General features: G+C 39.6%; 1 protein-coding gene across 1 annotated transcript in view; it reads left to right on the top strand.

Moving 5' to 3' along the window:
* tead1a (TEA domain family member 1a) overlaps positions 1-21605 on the top strand; it is a 40218-nt gene that overhangs the window by 6645 nt on the left and 11968 nt on the right. The window contains exons 2-8 of the mRNA XM_063875402.1: positions 6691-7173; positions 13527-13591; positions 14529-14591; positions 18906-19037; positions 19186-19235; positions 19697-19758; positions 21583-21605. The exon at positions 21583-21605 is cut by the window's right edge and continues 105 nt beyond it. Coding sequence (XP_063731472.1) covers positions 6969-7173; positions 13527-13591; positions 14529-14591; positions 18906-19037; positions 19186-19235; positions 19697-19758; positions 21583-21605 — 600 coding nt within the window. The 5' untranslated portion in view covers positions 6691-6968. The remainder of the gene's footprint in view (positions 1-6690; positions 7174-13526; positions 13592-14528; positions 14592-18905; positions 19038-19185; positions 19236-19696; positions 19759-21582) is intronic.

Here is a 21605-nt window from a genome sequence, read left to right as displayed (position 1 = left end):
AGGATATTGTCTTCCGTGTGTGACAGTGACCCCCACCCCACCCCCCCTCGAGGAAGAGGCCACATAATGGCTCGGTGTGACTCAGCAAAAACTGGTGGAAGAAGAAAAACAGAAAAAGATGGAGAGTAGAGAGTAGGGCTGCTAGCTAAACCTTTTACCATCACATTTCCAGGAGGAAATAAGCACTTCACTGTATCAGTGTGCAATCTGCGACCAATTACTGTGTGTGCATAAATGGTAATGCTTCTGTGAAAGGAGATGGTGAAATAATGAGGAGTGCATGCTGTGAACCACTGCCTCTTCACCACTCATAAAGCAAGTCTCTTTCCCACTTTCTCTGTCGTTCTCAAGTGTGTACTAGCGCCAAGGAAGAATGAATGGAGCTTTTCTGGTTTGGTTTCACTGATGCTGCTTTTTCATTTTGCCCGATGAATATCTGTCTTTGTTTTTTAAACATGAAATCGGGTCAGAAATAATCAAACCAGGTCTTTTATTGAGGTTATCATTTTTCCAGGGCATTGTACCAGATGAATCTATCAGTAATGCATTAAATGAAATCGTGACCAGCTGAACTTTAAAGACTGAATGCAGAGTTGTGCGTCAGCGCCAAGACAAAATCACGACTAATGGAGGACAGAACTGATTAAAGTCGGCAGTAGAAAGGGAGGCACACGAGATTGGTTTGGTTTGGAAATTATTTGTGACTCAGAAGGTAGAATTGTCGTCCATATAACAGAAAGTCAGTAGTTAGTTCTTCCACTCCTCCAGTCCACATGTAGAAGTGTATTTGGGCAAAAGACTCAACCGAAAAACTCTTAACTGACCACAAAACCATTTTGAGTCTTGTTGGTGGAATTGTCACATGGTTTGATGGTCACATTTCTCTGTTTCAACTTGATGGCCCCTGTAGACATCTGGCCATGAACAATTCGTACCTAGGTTGGCATTGAGCATTCAAGCCGAAATCGATTCGGTCCTGAATACTTGTCCTCGAAAGGTGAGCAGGAATGAGTCCTAAAATCCAGAAAATGAGTTAGCTTTTGACAACTCCTGGTTTCTTTGTCTCAAACTCAATGTTTTTTTTAATGTGTTTTTGGTCAGATGCCTGAAATAAGTTCTGTGGTTAACACAAACTAAAGAGATATTTAAATTAGGGTTCTACGACATAAAATACATCAGTAAATTCTCTACTCATCAATGTGCAATGTTTAATGAGACTACTAAACATCTTCACGCGAACATTAGCCACCTTTAGCTTAGCAGCGTCAATGTGCAGCCATGCATCATGATGTACTTTATTCAGAGTCTAGCTTTTTACTTCTGCAGTTGTAGTTAGGTCTCAAATATCTTAAAAGTAGTGTTGACTCTATTTGAACTATACTTATCTTAATAATGATGAGTTTTTTTAAATTGCATATATAAATATATCGGTCAATAATAACATTTATGTCATACCACTGAATATCACCAACAATCTTGACCCGGATAAGTTAGATTAAGGTTGTTTATTTAAAGAAATGACACCAATATTAAGCAGGACAATTTAGAGTATAAACATAGAATTATGCAATCTAGACAATACTACTGTTATTCATTGCCGGTTTAAGATGAAAATTGTTTAAAAACTGCAATTAAGTTGCACAACTAACCTTTTTTTACAATCTGAATAACCCTATTCATAACTGTACGGTAATGCTTTAAAGCTCTTACGCTGCCAGGATCCCTTTAGAATTATACCAAGCGAAATACATATTTAAGTATGGAGTAACAATGCAGAATAGGAGGTTGTAAATATTTTACATTTTTCCCCATAACCAGTGTGGAACTCAGGGACAGTCATTTGCTGTATCTTAAATCATAAACTCTTAATATATTCGAACACTTTGAATAACATGAGGTGCAAATGATGTGTCCACTGTGGAGGCTGTTAAGACAAATGATCTGCCCTGAATCTGTAAAAAAGTGGGCCTGGAAAGACCTTGATGAAAAAACAACAACCTTAAAGTGACTCATAAAAACAGAAACATGAAATATCACATCTGAATAATTATATTTGGGGTGTAAGGGACCATTAAAACATGGCAGAACATTATAAAGTGGAACAATGTTTGCTTTGAGGATTATGAGAAAATCCTCTTGTATAAAGCGTGTGTGTGTGTGTGTGTGTGTGTGTGTGTGTGTGTGTGTGTGTGTGTGTGTGTGTGTGTGTGTGTGTGTGTGTGTGTGTGTGTGTGTGTGTGTGTGAGTGTGTGTGTGAGTGTGAGTGTGCGCACACATTGGAAGCAGTTAAAACAGATGCCGTTGAGTGTTCCAATAGAAGAATGAGTGAAAGGAACTGACTAGCCTGTGATAACACATTCAACTTGTCTACCAACAGGACCCCCTGCTGACACACACACATATAAACACACACCTAAGACCCTCTTGTAATGCAGGCACATCACTTGCATTACATTTCATTACAACCTCGCTAGTAATACGGAGGCTGAGAGCCATGCACATTGCACACATACATCGAGTTGGCATGTGCTGGAAGCCAGTAAGTGAAAGAGGAAGAAAGGCGACACAGAGGGAGAGCATGAGAGTCCAAGGCAGCTGCAGGGCTGTGGCTGTATGCCCTGTGTGTGTTCTCCTGAGGGCTGGCACTGACACCATGGAGCCTGCTGTCCTGGCTGCAGTGGCCCGGGCCTGCCTGGTGACAGAGACACAGAGGAGGGGCAGCGAGGGTGCAAAGGAGTCGCCCAGTCACAGTTGATTGTTGTGTGACTAATGTCTCTCTCCAGCCTCCATCTGCTGCTGGGCCCCTCTCATGCTCAAATCTCCTGAGCCTCAGTAGGGATTCTACTGTTAACCATGAACCCTTCTCCTCCTCTCTTCTTATCTCTTCTCTTTTCTTCTCTAATACCTACTGATCCCTGATTTTAACTATCATAAGCATCCTTAATGTCATGACAGATACATAATTAATAATCAGTATTTGCTTGATTTCTCTCATAACCATGAAACCTTCTCTTCATCTCGCCACACAACGTAACATCTTCTTGTCTAATACCTACTGATCCCCGATTTTCACAATCATAGGTATCTTCAGAGTCATTACAGATACACAAATTAAGTAATCATTTGATTTGTTTTAATTGTATTCTTCTTTAAGCCATGAAACCTTCTGTTATTTTCTCTTCTATCTTATACCTTCTGATCCCAGATTTCCGCCATCTCAAACATTTTGAAGTCATTACAGATACATAAATAATAATTGTCTTTAATTTGATTATTCTATAATGTGAAACAGAGAATCTATTCTCTTCCCGTCTTGTATTATCTTGTTTCATATTGTCTCGTACCGTACCATCTCGTATCGTATCGTTCGTATCTTGTCTTCTCATCTCGTCTCCTCTCTGATACTTAATAATCACCAGTTTTACCATCATAAGAATATAAGGAGTAGGTACAGAAACATATATTGATAATCAGTATTTGCTTTCTCCAGATTGTGTAAAGTATTTTCTAAGTTATTGGTTACTCATCTGATTTAGTTAGTTACGTTCTCCACAAGGCAGCTGATCGACTAGTGGGCTGAGGTCACATACAAAATGGAGCGTATTGTAGCCATCCATACTTCAACTTTTATAAATTCAAAGCTTAAAATGTTAATATTAACTATTTATATTTTTTGATCCCCAGCAACTCTCCAAAAAAACAGTTGTGTGCTACGGGCAAAACAATGCTTTGAAATCATTGTGATTTAATACGAAAGGTGGTACCATTTAAAGTGGCTGTGATTAATATTTATTTAATAAACAATAGACCATTTGTGAGGTTAAATCACACACGTTTATTTTCTTGCTTGAAACTATGCTCTCAAATCGTTGTTTTGCCCATAGTAGGTAGAGACAAAAACCTGAGCTTACAGCTCAAGCTTTGAACCGAAATGGATCACTGCAAGAGCCACCAGTTTATTTTTGAATGTGATCTCAGCTCTTTGGTCGATAAGCTGCATTGTGGAGAATTTACCTAACTAAATCATTTGTTAACATCACACATATAGAAGCAGCCTTATACAACAATGGGATTTATAATAACATTTGCTTTGTGCCTTGCTGGTTTTGCGGTACTTATCACTGTTGCCTCACAGCCAAAAGATTCAGCAGACTTTTTGTCATAGTTTTTCTCTTGGGTTCCTCCTGTAGCCCTAAAACATGCAGGCTAGGTTAATACGGTTAATTGGTCAATCTTAATTGCCTGTTATTAAGATGCTTCTTTTTTTACGTAATCACATGTAAATGCACACAAGACCAATTGGGGACCCATGGAGACACGATTGTTCAGGGCCAGGCCACATTTCGGAGGTGGTCACTTTGTGTACGCATGTGGGCCCTTGATCGCAAGGACTGCCCCCTCTGTTCAGTTCTGCTTTTGTGCATAAAGTAATATTTTTTTTAATTGAAAAGTAGTATTTTTTAGTGATTCATGGACAATAACTGCTACCACAAAAGAGTAGCTCATTACCCTTAAGCACATAAAGTCTCAGTTGTTTTTTATATGCAGAAACAACTTTACCAAATTTATGTTATGATTCATTAAATAATATTTGAGCACTTTTTGGCGGCTGAATCGGAAAATACACCACTGACATCCCATAGGCTTGTGCGGCTGACTTCTTAGCATGACATTGCTTATTAACATATCCAGCAGTCATGGGGCATCATTAACACTGACATGGAGGAATGTATTTTCTAGCTAATGAACATAACTTCAATAACTTATGTAGTTCTGTCCTGGTCTTCTCCAATCTGAGGAAAATATGCCTCTCTGCTTGATTCTGGACTACATTATCAGCTTGTCTCAAACTTTGTCAAACATGTGCTGGCCAGGTAGTGTAGTCTGGGTTTATCAGAGTTTTCTTGCTGAAATAGTTTCCATTTTTATTGGAAACAAACAAAAACTAGCTAAAGCACAACCCGGTACAGATCCCCATAGATATTTGACACATTTTTTCTATAAAACATTGATTAGTGCTAGGGTAAAGCAAAATATCACCCTCATTTTACCACCATAGACAAATCTATGTAGTTTATTCTTCTATACTTTGGTGAAATGTTGATCGATGAGAAAACGTGTCATTGGTGGAGTTCTGATGAGTTAAGATGATCACAGCTTCTGTTACTTGTGAAAAAAGATATTTAACTTTTGCGCACAGTGTCACACTCTCTCTCTTTGTAGAGGAAACAAATCTTGATTCTGCTGGTGCTCAACCATAGGTTGGATGAATGAGTCCTTATTTGAATGGAAAACTGTTGGGGGAGGGCAGGAGTGAAGAGAGGAAGAAAGCTAGGGTGGGAAGTTGGAGAGGAAACGGAAATGAGGGTGAATAGAATAAGCATGAAGACAGAACCAGAGGACAAACTCAAGCAAATCCAGCAGGTCTCATTCATTACACATGGCCGCGAGTCGAAGCCAAAGGATGTTTTCTTGGGCATCGCAACATTTTGCCCCAGGTGTGATAAAGCATTGAACTGGGCTCAAGTTCATTTAATGTGTCCAAAAGGTTGCCCACTGATTTACAGGCTTAAGTTGCATGTGTGTGTGCTGTCAAATGTAATTGCTCTAAAATAAGCCAGGCATACACACAGACACAAACACACTTCAGGCTTCTGCAGGCTGTGGCAAGTGACAGTGTATGGGAAGTGTGAACAGTAAAAGACCAGACAAAATGACATGTGTTCGCCCAAGGAGCTGGCACCAAAATTGTGTGTGTGTGCATATGTTAGTGTGTGATTGTGTTGTGTACTTCGCCAAGCCTGCTGTTTACTGATGGGGATTTTAGAAGAAATGTAGGCAGCTGGCAAGCCCCTTCAGTTTAGTTTGTTTCCCCTCCCAGGATCTACTAGTAGCTGTGTGTAGTACTGGTCTATCTGTCTGTCCACTTGCTCCACTTATGTGCATGTGGATTTGATGTTGGGCTACCACAGCGGTTTAACAAAATAGGCAATTTCCTACATGAAAAGAAGCAATAATGTTCCCCTAGCAGCTTGGATGCAGGACTACAATATGTTCAGAACTTCAAGCTGCACTGCTCTTGTTAAAAAACAGACCTAGTATCAGCGTGACTCACGGAGTGGGCTCCAGAGAGCTCCATAGACCAGCCTATATTCTTTGAATTTGCCCTTTTTTCTGAAATGTTGGGTTTTATATATAACTGTTCACGGGTATAAGTAGTGGAAACTCACTGTTTAAAAGCGGAATCCTGAACAGCAGTGAGCAGCACTCTATACAGAGAAATCTGTAAAGCAACATTAGATCTGTTGCTTAGGGTATTGAAGGACATTACCTTCCAACTGAAGACTCTTGCTGTAATGCAGGCCTGATGAAAATATAGATTTGGTTAAAATATATGCTATATTTGTGGATGAAAACTCAACCAATTTGAACTTAAAAACTAAGCATTAGCATGTAGCTTAGCCTTTGAGACATTTGTAAAATTGACAAATGTAGACAAATGTAAAATTGCCTCTTAAAATTTACAATATTAAAATGTTTAGCATTTTCACATTTATTTAGGGGGAAAGAGAGGAGTATCACATGCAAAAAGTCAATGCAGGATGTTGCGGTAATGTGAAATGTGCTAACCTCTCCTACCAATACACTTCTTGTAGCTAACCCAATAATTTCTGTTTTTTTTTCATCTAGGGTTCCTGCTTTCTGAAGAGGGATTTGGACCAGCTTGCTGAGGTGTACCAGCCACTTTTGATACTTTATTGGTAGTCAAAAATTTTGATTACCGTTCTCTAATCAGCAGCTACCATTAGCATTCTGTCCCTAGTTGTTTGTAGCTGGCTGTCTCCCCTTGGACATCATTATTGCCATTAGCAATAACGTCAGGGTTAGGTTACTATTATTACCTTACCTGCTTTAGCCGATAGCATTAGCGCTGAGTACACATCAGGCGGTTAGCATTAGCTGCCAATATGGATCGCAGTAGCTGGAGCGGCAGTGAGAGTCCGGGGGACGACATGGAAAGACTAAGTGACTCTGGAGGGGATAAAACCATGGACGGGGACCCTGAGGGGGTCTGGAGCCCTGACATCGAGCAGAGCTTTCAGGAGGCCCTGGCAATCTACCCGCCCTGTGGAAGGAGGAAGATTATACTGTCAGATGAAGGAAAGATGTACGGTAAGTAATGGGAACTGGGAGGACTGTGGGTGTCAACTGCTGTGAATAACTGATATATGAATGTTTTCTTATGCTACCAGAAAATAGTGAGAAAGGCCAGGATTGCAGCTTCAGTTTTTAAATGTTGCATCACCAAATCAAAAATGCCTGTGGTCGATATTTGGTATTTTTTCTTCTTCTTACTTCTTTTATTTGCATTTTTTCAGCAAATTCTTGGAAGGATTAATCTCAAAGAAGCACATTTGTAGTTATGCTAAAAACGTAAACAATTAATTAATTTGAAAATGTATTTCTATAGCTCCTCAAATCAACTCAAGGACTGGTTGATTTAACAACATGTGATGTGCATATGTGTTTATTCATCCCTGGTTACTAGTCTTCCATACAGAACAAGAAAAAGTGGAATAAAGTGAATATTTTAAGAATGTGTGAATATTTTCAAAAAAACTTGTCATAGAATGTGACATCTATTAAAACAGTGTTATGAACACATGAAGGGATTGGGCAAGCTGTTAGTGGTGGTGTGTCAGCTGTGTGTGAGTGCTGTCTCACAGGGTCTCCGGTGTCAGAAACACAGGAAAGAAAGAAAAACTGTAAAGGAGCGGAAACTGAGGCGTGCTATAGGTGCATCATCTCTGTGTGTGCTCGTCTAAGAATAAGTGTGAGTGTAGGAAAGGATGTGTGTGTGTGTGTGTGTGTGTGTGTGTGTGTGTGTGTGTGTGTGTGTGTGTGTGTGTGTGTGTGTGTGTGTGTGTGTGTGTGTGTGTGTGTGTGTGTGTGTGTGTGTGGTGTGTGTGTGGACTAATAGAGTGATGAACAGATGGTCCTCTGGCTGCCACCAGCTGCGCCTCCCTCCCTCTCTCTTTCACTGTTTCTCCCTCTCTCCCTCCATCTGTATGCAGAGTGCACTTTAGTGATTTCTTTATGATTCTAGTTGAACTTTAGACTACTAAGTAATGTGAGACATGTTATACTTTTTCCCCAATGCACATTTAAAAGGTCCTGCTTCTGAAACACACTAAATGGCTAAAAGTATGTGGGCACTTGTAGAGCATTTCCCACTCAGCCCATGTTGCATCATTAGATTTGGAAAACACTTTCTTTATAATCACACTGCATTAATTCAAACATTTATTACTTTTTATATTATCGATTTGCAAAAATGACTAGATGAAAGTTCCCGCTTGTAGAGATAAATCCACAGAAAAAGACCAACCAACTTTGCTATTCCTTCCAGGTCTACCTAGCCTTTTAAGCAAACTGTTTTGATTTTACAGCCTGTAAGCATTTTTGTTTCCAACAGCACCAAGAAGCTTTGCTCGCCAAAAAATAACTACAAATAAATCCACTGTAAACTACAATTCAAGAAATAAAATGCTGAGGGATAGGGAAGTGGAAAATGTACAAATTAGGGCCTTGAATGTAAGAATCTGGAGACATGAAATGTGTCATGATTCAAGGGTTACGGTCTGTTACTGCAATCTAATGTGATTTTTTACCAAATTATCATTAAATATTTGAACAATCCTTATTTGGCACAGTCCTGTTAAAAGAATCCCACCGTGATCTTTTAAGCATGTTTTTTTTCAATTACAATGTATTTAATGTTTTAAAAAAAGGTTACTCCCTCTAATATCGCTTATCATGTCGCAATTTTAGTCAAAAATAATAGCAAACCATTTCTTTTTTTATTGTGTGCAGCCTTCATCACATTATTTTATATAATTTTGGCCACAAAAAGTCCTTGTGTTATTGATTGGCCACCAATCAATCCATCTAACTCTTTCCTCTGCCTCACTGGCATGTTCAGCGTTATTTGTTCACCTTGTTGACTTTGTGTCCAAATTGTTGACACGGTTATCACTGTAGCCTAAGTGAGTTAGACAGTGTCTGTTTTCAGAGGCAGAGCGGGAAGGGAGAAATGATGAGCAGCGTTTGGCACAGAGACAAGGAGGTTAAATTGTTATTAGAACATCTGTGCTAACCAAAATTATGAGACAGTGTCTAGCTTGTTCTTCTTTTGGCTCATAATGCACACAGACTAACCCAAGCTCACATTTCTGTTCACACTTGTTGTTATTTTCTAATTATATTCTGAAACGTACTAAATTTACATTACCTTGGGGTAATATTGTCTTCACTTTTCAAGAAAAAGCTAGTGGTATTCATCGTAGTTCTCTGTTTTTTAAAAAACATTATATTAAGGGTAAAATGAGTGGCAGGTGAGTATTTCTTCTGAAAAGAAAGACGTAATATCTGGTAGGGGACCTACTTGGGTCGTAGAATACCCTGGAGGGAAATGGACTGGAATAGAAAAGAAGAAGGCAATGTGAGAGAAAATAAGAGAAGGGTTGGAAAATCATAAATGGATGTGTATAAATGGGCGAGTGAATAAAAAATTGGATAGTGCTGCTTTTATCTGTGGCAAAGGTACAGCAGTGGTACAGTAAATGGGCAGTGGCTTTGTCCCCTACAGACACATAATATGGATCTACTGGATGGAAGTGAATATCATTAATACATATTGAATCTTCTCTCTCTCTCTCTCTCTCTCTCTCTCTCTCTCTCTCTCTCTCTCTCTCTCTCTCTCTCTCTCTCTCTCTCTCTCTCTCTCTCTCTCTCTCTCTCTCTCTCTCTTGCCATAGATCAGGGAAATGTTCAAAACACATGTATTTCAGAAGGTACTATAATAGCAATGTGGGAAATGTAGTCTGCAGCAGTGAAACATAATATATATCTCACAAACAACTTACACTTTATCTAACATATTGAATACAGTGTTGTCATATTATATGAAAACATGACATATTCTTTTTCGTTTAAAACCAAAATTTCCCCTAGTACACTGCCTCTCCTACACTGAGAAGACTTACGTAAGTGTGGGAATTTAGGACGGGTAGCCCTCACCGGAAAATAATAGCAAATCAGTTAGCTAGCTAATGGTTGTTTCGTTAGCATTACCACTCTTATATAGCTAGCTAGATAACAGCAGTTTTTTTGGATAGCTTGCCAGTACCTCACCGGGTGTGACAGTTACCAATTAGCCAACTAGCTAACGAAGATTTCTTATTGATACCACAAAAGTGGTACATTTATATATAACAAAAATAAAAATAATAATAATAACTTTTCTTTTAATAGAGCTGTGTTCACTGCAGCAACCGCAATTGTTCATGGCGCATAAAGTCCGTTACCTGGCCAAATGGCGATTGTTGAGTGGGATAATTGTCCTGCTTTATGGTCTCAAACTTCTGATCTTTTTGTACTTTTTGCAATATTTCGCATTGGAATGCACGTATGCACTCAAAATAGCTTTCATTAGATGGATTTGGTTAGTCGTATTAAGTCCAACTAGTTTAGTGCTGGTGTAAAACATGGCAGTTCGGAATGGGCCTCAGCCTGTGGTATGACTACTCGTCCTTTTTCTCTTTGATTTTCTGTCAAGGACCATAGCAGTGTTCGAGCAAATTGCTGGTGCCAATCCGAAACAAGCTTTTCATTTGTTTCTTTGGCTGTTAGAACGCAAAGAACTTTAATAACTCAGTGGCATCATACCGGCCCTCAAACTGCCTAGTTTGAAAAGGTCTTATCATTGTAAACTACAACTAAACTACTTACATTGCTTTTTTTGGTAGACTTGAAAAGAAAAAAAGAAAAGTCCAAAAAGATGTACATGATGCTGACTCATTCTCACAGATAGTACTGATTTCTAAGCTCTGTAAATGCCAAGTGACTAACCAGTTGATATTGTGTTTCTAATGGGGTGGAGTATGTTTTGATTGTATCTTATTATCACAAGTCTGCTTCTTGTTTTTTATTTTCATTTTGATTAAAGACCTTAACCTAATGATCTTAAATAACAGAACAAACAGTCCTTACTTTGTGTTTTACCATTGGCGCTTCTCCCTCAATATGTACTTGCACAGAGTGGCTTCAGCCCGGAGACAGATACGGGGGTTGCTTCTGTTCGTCACGGTTAATGGCCATCTGACTTTGGCCTTGAAGTCTTTCACTGGGCATGTAGAGAGAGAAAGAGAGAGGGAGAGAGGGAGAGGGAGGGAGCAGAAGGGAAGCCCATTCACTATGAGAGGGGCAGAGGAGGGGAGAAAGGGAGCAGCCAGAACCGAGGAAGGCTAGATGGACAGAGCGTGTGTTTATGTGTGTCTGAGACAGAGTGCGTGCGTGTGTGTGTCTGTGTGTGTGCTGCGGAGTTTTGGAGAAAGAGGGAGGGCGAGGGATGTGCGCCGCAGGGTTAGTGAAGGATGATAATTCACCGTTAAGCCTCCTAGAAAGACCAGCTGGCCCCTCTGGAGTCAGATGTCAGCCTTAGCAGCCAGGGCTGTGTGTGTGTGTGTGTGTGTGTGTGTGTGTGTGTGTGTGTGTGTGTGTGTGTGTGTGTGTGTGTGTGTGTGTGTGTGTGTGTGTGTGTGTGTGTGTGTGTGTGTGTGTGTGTGTGTGTGTGTGTGTTGGCACTCATGCATGTATATACATGTATGTGTGTGTTTTTGCGTGTGTGCTGTCATCAGTCGCAGCTATTGACCGCTAGAAGGAAAACACCTGCATGGGGAGCTGTAGATGTTATCAGTCTAAGCTCCCTATCTCAGTGAGAATAGGATTGGTCAGAACACACACACAGACACACACCACAAATCAGATGCACACACAGAAATACACGTGCACACACACCATCTGCTAGTTAGCTGGGGCTATTGTTTCGAGCCATTTGGTTAGTGTGTAGAGAGGTTTGGCTTTGTGCTGATCTTGACCATCAGTTGGCCAGCTGGCCTGACTTTGGTTTTCCACTCGGTCGGAACGGAAAACACACCGGGAGACAAACCAAACTGAGCCTCGGAGCACCAAACATTCATGTTAACAAATATAATAACAGTCAAGTTACATACTTTCATTAAAAAATATATTTTTATAAGATTACTTTTTGGGCCACTTGTGTTATTATTGGAGAGACAGACACCTCTTTTCAGCTGAAATCAGTTCTGGTCCATCTGTAGTTTGATTCACAGTTGGTACACAAGTTATACTAATGGTATAAAAATAAATGAACAGAGAAATGGCTTATGCCAGAGTATAGTGCTGTTCAAAATGGCCAAGTTGGCCATTCAAAGTATGGCGCTGGTTTCTTCTTTTATAAGGTCATGTGTTTCTGTCTTATGTAATACATTTAAGTGAAAATGATCTCCTTGATATTTTTTCCCCTTTTAATCTTTTATTTGTGTTTTGCATTTATATTGGGGTAATCCAAAAGTAACGGAGAGTAATCAGGCAAGGTTACTTTTATATTTTGATACTCACATTATGTTACTGTTTATTAATTTCTTTGAAGGTAAAAAGTAAAGTCAAGTTTTTAAAGTAACCCTTCTAACCTTGAAAACACGTAAATGGTCCCCGTGTCAGATACGGACCCGTGTCCTCTGAGCCCAAGTACATATTTTTAAAAAACTGTTATGTTTGACTATTGAGGATTTTAAAGTCACAGCTTGGTTAAACTTTAACTGCCTCTTCTGTGCAACAAAATCAAGTAAAAAGTGTGACAAAACCAACACACACACACACACACACACACACACACACACACACACACACACACACACACACACACACACACACACACACACACACACACACACACACACACACACACTTGTCTGCCACAGGTTTTTTTCTCGATGTGGTGTTCTGCTCCTTCTCTCTCTCTGTCTCCTTTTCCTTCACTAATCTATACTAGCCAGGTCATGCTGAGTCTGCTGTGCTCCCTATTGAAAAGGTTGAATTATTCAGCTTTGTAATCGTGTGTGTGTGAGTGTCTGCGTGTGTGCGCGTACACGTCAGCATGGGTACAGCTGGCCTGCTGTTTCCTTTAATCAGGGGACGGCCGGTCTGCATGAATACCTGTATTGTTGGGTCATGTGTATTCAGGGCTTTGGCGTGTGGGATTGTGTGTGTATGTGTGTGTGTGTGTGTGTGTGTGTGTGTGTGTGTGTGTGTGTGTGTGTGTGTGTGTGTGTGTGTGTGTGTGTGTGCGTAGAGCTCAACAGGGGTGTTGGTGATTACGGCGCTACTATGGGAAACTGCACGTCACTGGGTCGCCAGGTCAACAGTGCTAAATCAGGCACTAAGTTGTGTTTCAGGGTCATGTGATATCTGTTGGGGTTGTTTGTGTGAAGGAAAGTTAACAGGGTTTAAAGGTGTGTGTGTGTGTGTGTGTGTGTGTGTGTGTGTGTGTGTGTGTGTGTGTGTGTGTGTGTGTGTGTGTGTGTGTGTGTGTGTGTGTGTGTGTGTGTGTGTGTGTGTGTGTCAATGTTTCACCAGTATGTTCTGTGTATTTTTCGCTCCAGGTCGAAATGAGCTGATAGCCAGATACATCAAGCTCCGAACAGGCAAGACGCGGACGAGGAAACAGGTAATGTAACATACTGTCCCCTATATGTTTCACACTATATCACATTATAAAGATGAAAGCAGTGAAATGGTGTTAGATTGCGAAATGAAAACAAGCACGGATAAAAAGTTTAACAGTATCTTTTTTATTGTGGAGTTTCTAATAATCTACCCTTTATTTCTCGTCATTTATTTATTCCCCTTTTGCACCAGATACACCAATTAATCTTCATTATAAGAGAACCTTTAACTGTCTTTCAGACCTAACACTCTAGCTGATTAACTCAAAACCATTTATGAAACTGTCCTTAATAATACATTATTTTGTGAAAAAGAACTCTACACTTACAGATAATATTTAAGAAGATTTTTAAATAGTGGTAGCATTAGACCGTTTTGTCATTTTGATGGATATGTTTGTAAAATGTCCCTCCATCATCCATTTTTACTCATAATAAGACTTTGATGATATAAACACACATATAATAGCATTTTATTGCAAATTATTAATTCAAATATTTAAATAACGAATTTGCAGAACATGCTTTAATTTGGCGTACTTATTTCACACTCTGAAAAACATTTGGTTACATTTGTGTTGACCGAACATAGAGGGTAACATCTGCATGTAGTGTAATCTAAATATCTTAGTGTTGTGTTCCCAGGTGTCTCTTTGCTCTCAAAAGATGTGCATAGATTGGTCTATTCACTGTTGTCAGGGGAGTAGGGTGTGTGTGTGTGTGTGTGTGTGTGTGTGTGTGTGTGTGTGTGTGTGTGTGTGTATGTACCTTTCTAATGTGGCAATAGTCCTTTCATAACCATGGCAACTCACTGTTTGGTCCTTCCTCCTCCTCTCTTTTCTACACTCCAACCCCCCTTTCCTTTTAACCTCTCCTCTCCTTCCCTCTCCTCCCCTCTCCTCACGTCTCCTCTTCTATGTCCTTTCCTCTCCTCTCCAGGTATCCAGTCACATCCAGGTTTTAGCCAGAAGAAAATCCAGGGAGTTTCAATCCAAACTAAAGGTAAGGGGGGAAGTCATTCATCATGTTTACACTCAGTTTGGTCGTGAAAAATCCTCCGGTGCGTAGGAAGTGATGATTTCCACTTCAATATACGTAGTTGATTAGTGATAAATAGCACTAATGACCATTATGGATTAACAGGCAGAACAAAAGCAGCACCTATAGAAATAAAACTGCTGTTTCAGAAAACAAAGTTTAACCAGTTTTTAACTGACAAACAAATGGTTCCTGGGAAATGCAGTTAAAACATACCACATTTGTGTTTAAATACAGACTTTTACTGTGATAAATGAATACATGTAAGCTGTCCTGGAGCGTATAGAGGACATAGGACTCATTTTGCAATCTGGATTCAGTGTGTATCCCCTGCTTGTTAACATTTCTACTGTTGCTGGATGTTTGTTTTCACAGTAACTCCGGTATCCTAGGTATCTCATTAGGCCCGTTAATGTTGTCTCCTCCTCCTCCTCCTCCTCCTCTTCCTCCCGTCATTCTCCTATATCCATACATTCATTCATCTCTCCCTCTCCTCTTCCCTCCCCCTTCCTCCGCCTTCCTTTCAGTCTATTAATCCCTCACCCCTTGTGTCTCCTCTTCCCTCTCTCCCTTCTTTCTTTTTCTTCCTTGCTGATGGTTATAATTAACTTTGTGTAAAGCGACAAAGAAGCGCTTGTTTTCCTCAAAAAAGCGGTAAGAACTCCAAGCGGAATCAAAATGAGAGCTGAATTGATGTTTGCGGTCATAAAATAAACGACAGATGCTTCATTAAAATGGGTCATTAAAATCAATATAAATCTAACATACTGAAGTGTTTACATACGTATATTATGGTATAAAAAATGAGAATTGGCAGCGTAAAAATGCAATCTAGCTAGGGATCACATTGTAAAATGGTTTGAAGGAAGTTGGCTAATGCGAGGGATATGCTTCTAGGCACTCAGTTCTAATCACATCTTTTTAATTATACATATATCATTATACTTGTAGCTAATTAATATTTCCACTATCAATCATCAGTGGATTTTTTATATAATCGTTTTCCACAGCAATAGCTTGGATTTATAATTGCTAGTTTTGTCCAACTAATGTCCAAATTCCATTTTTGAGGAAATAAAATAGAAAAAAAAGGCAATTCTTACCATTAAAGAGGCATAATTAGGAAATATTTGGCATTTTGGTTAAAATACGACATTTCATATTCTCAGCCAATCCAATGACACGACCATAACCAAAGATTAATTGATCCTAGCAACCCGTATTGTGTATATATCAAAGCCTGAAATATCGTATTTCTCGGTCACAGAGCTCCAATTTCAGATTAGAAATATATAAATGAGCCACACTTTGTAGTTTATTTTGACTGGTTCACACAAACACTGCCCCAAATTCTAAATAGAGCATCAAATTGTATTCATCCACGTCTCAAAATAGACATTTTTAGTTGTGTCAGTAGGGAAGCTTAACAACGGAAAGCATTGCTAACATATTTTTGCTATTGGTCTTTTTTTGGCAATACGGAAAATATAGAATAACACCAATTGTTTCTTTCAGTTTATGACTGACAAGATAGAAATGGAATGCACTATACAATGTGTAATTAAAGATGCTGTATACTCTGATCGTTTGAACATGATGTCAAAGCCTTCCCTGCTGTTGGATTTCCCATTAAAGCCAAAACACATGGGTTGGTGGTTTAACAGAAATGAGTCCAGGTCAAAGATGTTATCAAACCCATATGGTTGCTGGTATTTAATATGAAAATCCAGCGTGATTCCCATCTCAGTACCTCCTATAATGTTATTACCTCCCCTAGGAAGAGAGATTTCTCTCAGTGCCAATTAACTTGAGTGAAGCTGCCAATTAGTGATTCTTCAGCTATTGCGGCGCCTCTAATTCCATTTCATTCAGCTGTTTTCTGCTCAGAGCTCCATGTTGCTTTGAGTTCAGATGTTGCAAAGAGCACAACAGAATTTCAAGCCAGTCAACATGACCTGGACGATTTCAAATTATTGGACAAATGTGAAACATTACGGTCGAATATTATCTTTGTACATTGTTGAGTTTGTAAACAATTGATAAATAAAGTTTTAGAAAGAAAAATATAATTAATCGCACCTATGCATGCACACGCACATTAGTGGCTCGCTTGAAAGGTCTCCAGCCAGAATAGGAAAGTCTGTTAACAGGTCTGCACTGATCTATTAATGAGTGTGGGGTATTCTTACAGTATCTGCCGCCCACAGCTGCTTTATAGTACGGAAAGTTCCTTAACTCAGCCTCTGAATGTGCAGAGCCAGAGTTCTCTGCTGCTCAACGCTTTGCAATGCTTTGCAATTTCATGATATCTGCTGAAAATGATGTTTTTACTTCATATTCTTTTGATGTCCGGTCACAAAGCTGGTAGTCAGGGCCCATTGTAGCAACTTTCCAAATTTGTTTCCAATTCAATCACTGTTGTCAACCTAAACAATGTGACCATGTTCAAGAAAACACACCATTTTTAGACATAAAATAGTGCCGTGGCGATATATTAAAACGTTTCCACCAGACAAATGTAATTGTTTTTATTTGTATCGATATTACAGTAACTTCTGGATGTGAAATCTTTTTGGAGATTTCTCTTCTATGTCTGCCTGCTAAAAATAAAGTTCTTTGTACACTGGGCACAATAGGCGTGAGCACGCGAATCTTTCCCGTGCTCACGGGAAAGATTCTCGTACTGATAAATCCAGAAAATGATCGATGCATAAACCCATATGGATTTTGTGTAACTCAGGAAGACCAGGGCTACACAAACATAAGCAGTCCTCTCTGAACAGTATAACTGTAAAGTGTAAGCTTGTGTTTCGTAACTTGCTTTGCGCGATCACGAGAAAGTATTTTTCTCAGGGTGTTGCAACAAAATATTGCATGAGATAGGACCTGCATTTCGGATTGTGTTTCTTTATGTATGACAGTATGACAGTTCAAGAATTAGTTACGCTGTATTTTGACCTGGGACTTCATCATAAAGACATAGTTACTTTACTTGCAAGTCGTCACCGTTATGTTGTGTCTCAGAGACATTTAAAACAAATTCTGAAGTCGTGTGGTCTTTCTGGGCGCAAAAACGACACCACTTTGGATTGCGTAGTTGAGTTCATTGACGACGAGAAACTTTCAAGTTTTTTTGTATTTCCCCATGTCCCTTTATTGGTTCCGTATGGAATTGAGTATATCGACATCAAATTTTGTTTTGCATTTTTTATGCAACCTAAAAATATTATTTTTCTGCAGAATATAAAGTCATGGAGCGTCATTTCGGTGTGTTACGGTGGCACAATGAGGCTCTCCTCATGGCGATAGCATGTCGTTGTGCATTTCAGGATCACACACATAAGGACTTAGTGTAAATCTCCTCTGTGGAGCTTTTTGCCCTAAGGCAGCAGCCCCCTCCAGTCTTCTTTTGCTCACCGCTCAACACTGTTGTTGCTATGACTTCCTTCCCCGGCCACAAGCCAGACCACCACACCCAAACTACACATGCGGACAGGAAGGTATATGACATCAATCCCCTGCTTCATCACTGGAAGACTGTTTGAAGCAAAACATGGGATTAAGACATGGATACACATGGTTCGACACTTATTAGTGTTGGATTTTGCGATGGTGAGCAAGGCAAAACAAGGTCAAACTCTTTAACCCTGTGTGAGCCACTTCCAGTAGTAAGGTCTTGGTGTCTGAAAGGATTACATTCTACATAATGACAAACAGGTAATAGATCCTTGTAAATAGGTTATTTCCTCAAAAGCCCTGTACAGTATTTATTGAAACTTCTCTTATTTTAGCTGTCGTTTATTGTCTTGAAAGCGGTTTTGTGAAAAGTGACCATGCTACTTTTCACAGTGTTGTGCTATGGTACCGCTCCATTTATGGCAGCCAGTTTACTCATAGTTCAGTTACGCAATTTGCATAATAAAAAGATGCAGGAGGCGCCAATCTGATACCAACAGTCAGATAACATCCACTAGGAGGAATATGACAATTATTATTCCCTCAGTATTATTCCCGCTATAGCTGTGGGCTATAGCTTACATTTTAAAGTTGCTTATTTGTTCCTACAAATATTTCAGAAACCGAAGATATTCTACTGTTGTCCAAAATGTATTAAAAAGCTATAAAGGGGACACACTGTTGCACTGATTGACAGGTTCCTTCATAACCATGTCACACTCTGTAGTTGGGTGTTTAGTTTGTTGGGCCAGAATATACACTGTGTTCATGATGATGATAATCATGATAATATTGATGCTGATGATGTCAATCACCATGCAGGACCAGAATGCCAAGGAGAAGGCCCTGCAGAGCATCTCCTCCATGTCTTCGGCTCAGATCGTCTCAGCCACAGCCATACACAGCAAGCTCCTGCCTGGAATCGTACGGGCCAGCTTCCCAAGCAACGCACAGGTAACACACACACACTTTGTTTATTCTCTTCAGTAGCCACATATGCTCTGTTTGAGGACCCGGTACAGATTTAACAACAAACAGACATTGTCCAGTATTCATGGTTTGCTGCTTGGATGTGTGTATTCATGTGTGTTGTTTTTCTTAGCTGTGGCAGGGAATGATTCCTGGAGGACAGTCTAGCTCCACCACTGAAGAGTAAGTCACACTCAACTGGTACACTCATATCTACCATTAGTATTAATTTTAAGATTTGATTTCGATTTATTTTCCTTATATTTAGAAAAATTACTCCTTTATCATTCTCCTCCTTAAGTTACTCGTTCATACATCTTAGACAATGTATACCACCAGGCTGTCTCTTTGCATCCATCCTGCTTTTCTTATTTCTTACATTAGTATATGTTCACACGGCCAGTGAATTGTGTGGATTATTGTGTTAGAAGTTCAAACCCTTTTCATTTCATTGCCAGCTGCCATTACACGACCATGTGGTGATGATGATGATAATGGCAGTAAATGGGGCTGGTATAGCTTTTACTGTACCCTGAGACACTCTTGACTTCTGTGCTCCTTCTACAGAATTCCTTGCTGTATAATACAATGTGACTGACCTATACTGTCTCTTCTTCTTTCCCATGTCTGTCTGTGACTCTCAGTATTAAGCCATTCTCTCAGCAAGCCTACTCTGTGCAGACAGCGGGGATCACCACAATCTCAGGTGAGAGAAACCACTGTGCAATTATATCCTTTCTGTAAAGCAAACAGGCGTCCTGCGTCCCGCCATTTAGGGCCCTGGCTCTCTACAGGGTGTATTTGCCTCTTTTTGGGTTTGTGTTGTAAAGAGGTCAAAAGAAAAAAAAAAGGCGTCAATCTTACCTTTCTGGGAATTGAGATCCAAAAACCTTCCTGAAATTGCTGCTTATAGTTATAGGTGTCGTCAAAATGTATGATACAGAGATTATTACTTAAAATTAACATACATTTTCGCTAAGAAATGAACATATACTGTATATCCTTGGTTTTATTTTTACAATTGTAAACAAAAAAAAGCTTTTTCTGTTTTTGTTAAAGCACCCCTACGTTACTGTGATTTTTTTTGGTTTAGTTTAGAATGCTCTCCTTTGATTATACTGTATAATTATAATTTCACTACAATGCAACACAAGTATAGCTTTTCTCACATATTTATTGAAGAACTTCATATCATCACTGGGAAAATTACCCAGTGATATACAGGGTGGTTAAAATGACTACAACTAGACCCTTAGGGGAAATATCCTCCTCACTTTTACTATTCAGGAGGACCGTTGTGCAGGAACTGCTGATAAGATCAACAAAATGTAACACCTCGAAGGAAAAATCGGAACAGGCTAGTCTAAATCAGTTGGCTAGTTTTAGCTGGAAAATGTGTGCACTAGTCTAAACTGGTTAGCATTGCAGTCGTAAAATGTTAGCAAGCTAAACTAGCTAGCTATTTCTATTGGGAAAACGATAGCAGGCTAGGCTAACTCGCTTTTACACTCCACATTAGCATAACGTTGTAGCTTCCACTAACAACAGTATGATCGGTCCTGGGTGTTTTACATAGTGAAACTGCTTACAGTTTTAAGTTAATAGCCAGTGCTATGTGGACAATTAATGAATAAAAATGAATTTTCAAAGGCTGAACAGTTTTACAGTCAGTATCACACCAGAGTGCCACAGTGTGTCTGAAAGCAAGCTAGCCGCTCCCTACAAACTGTATCCTCTTAGCTTGTGGGTTAGTGTTTAAATTAGGGTGACCAAACGTCGTCTTTTGCCCGGACATGTCCTCTTTTTACGTCCTGTACGGAGCGTCCGGGGGGGTTTTATAAATTCATGAAAACGTCCAGTTTTTCATGGGACCATTAAGCGTGTACTTAAATTGAATGGCGCTTTGCACAGAAGTCTACTGTACTTAGACTTCTGTGCAACAATCGACTTCCCCCCCAACAATCGCAAGTGTCCTCTTTTTCGCCACCTCAAATCTGGTCACCCTAGTTTAAATAATATGCAGAACAGCAATAGTATCCAAGCAGTTTTTTTAAAAAAAAACGGAAAAAGAAGTAGGGAGACATTTGATTTATTCCACTAAGGCTAAGCCAGCCATGTGACTACACTATGGTTCAGCAAAAGCAACTTTTTTTAAAGCAACTTTTTACTTGACTCACCTTTATTGCTGAAATTACAAATCTTTTTTTAACAACTCATCGAGATCACAGAGTTGTACATGTTACTCAAAATGATGGCAGCTGTCAAAAGCGAGAGGCTTTTTAAGATCTGGTCACCTTACCTTTTCCATCCACTTTTGTTAACTGTCTTTCAGTCCTTCACCTCAGTCAGGCTTACATTTTACACAATTGTAGCAAATAATAATGCTTGCATAACCCTGTTAAATAGCATGATGGAAGTGATGAAGTGCTTTTAACCAGACTATGTGTGTTTGTGTGTGTGTGTGTGTGTGTGTGTGTGTGTGTGTGTGTGTGTGTGTGTGTGTGTGTGTGTGTGTGTGTGTGTTGTCTAGGCTACGAGCCTCCTGCTGCAGCC

The sequence above is a fragment of the Eleginops maclovinus genome, chromosome 2 (genome assembly GCF_036324505.1).
Source record: "Eleginops maclovinus isolate JMC-PN-2008 ecotype Puerto Natales chromosome 2, JC_Emac_rtc_rv5, whole genome shotgun sequence".
Taxonomy (NCBI): Eukaryota; Metazoa; Chordata; class Actinopteri; order Perciformes; family Eleginopidae; genus Eleginops; species Eleginops maclovinus.
Note: the sequence above shows the minus strand (reverse complement) of the source record. Positions and strands in the feature narration are given on the sequence as shown.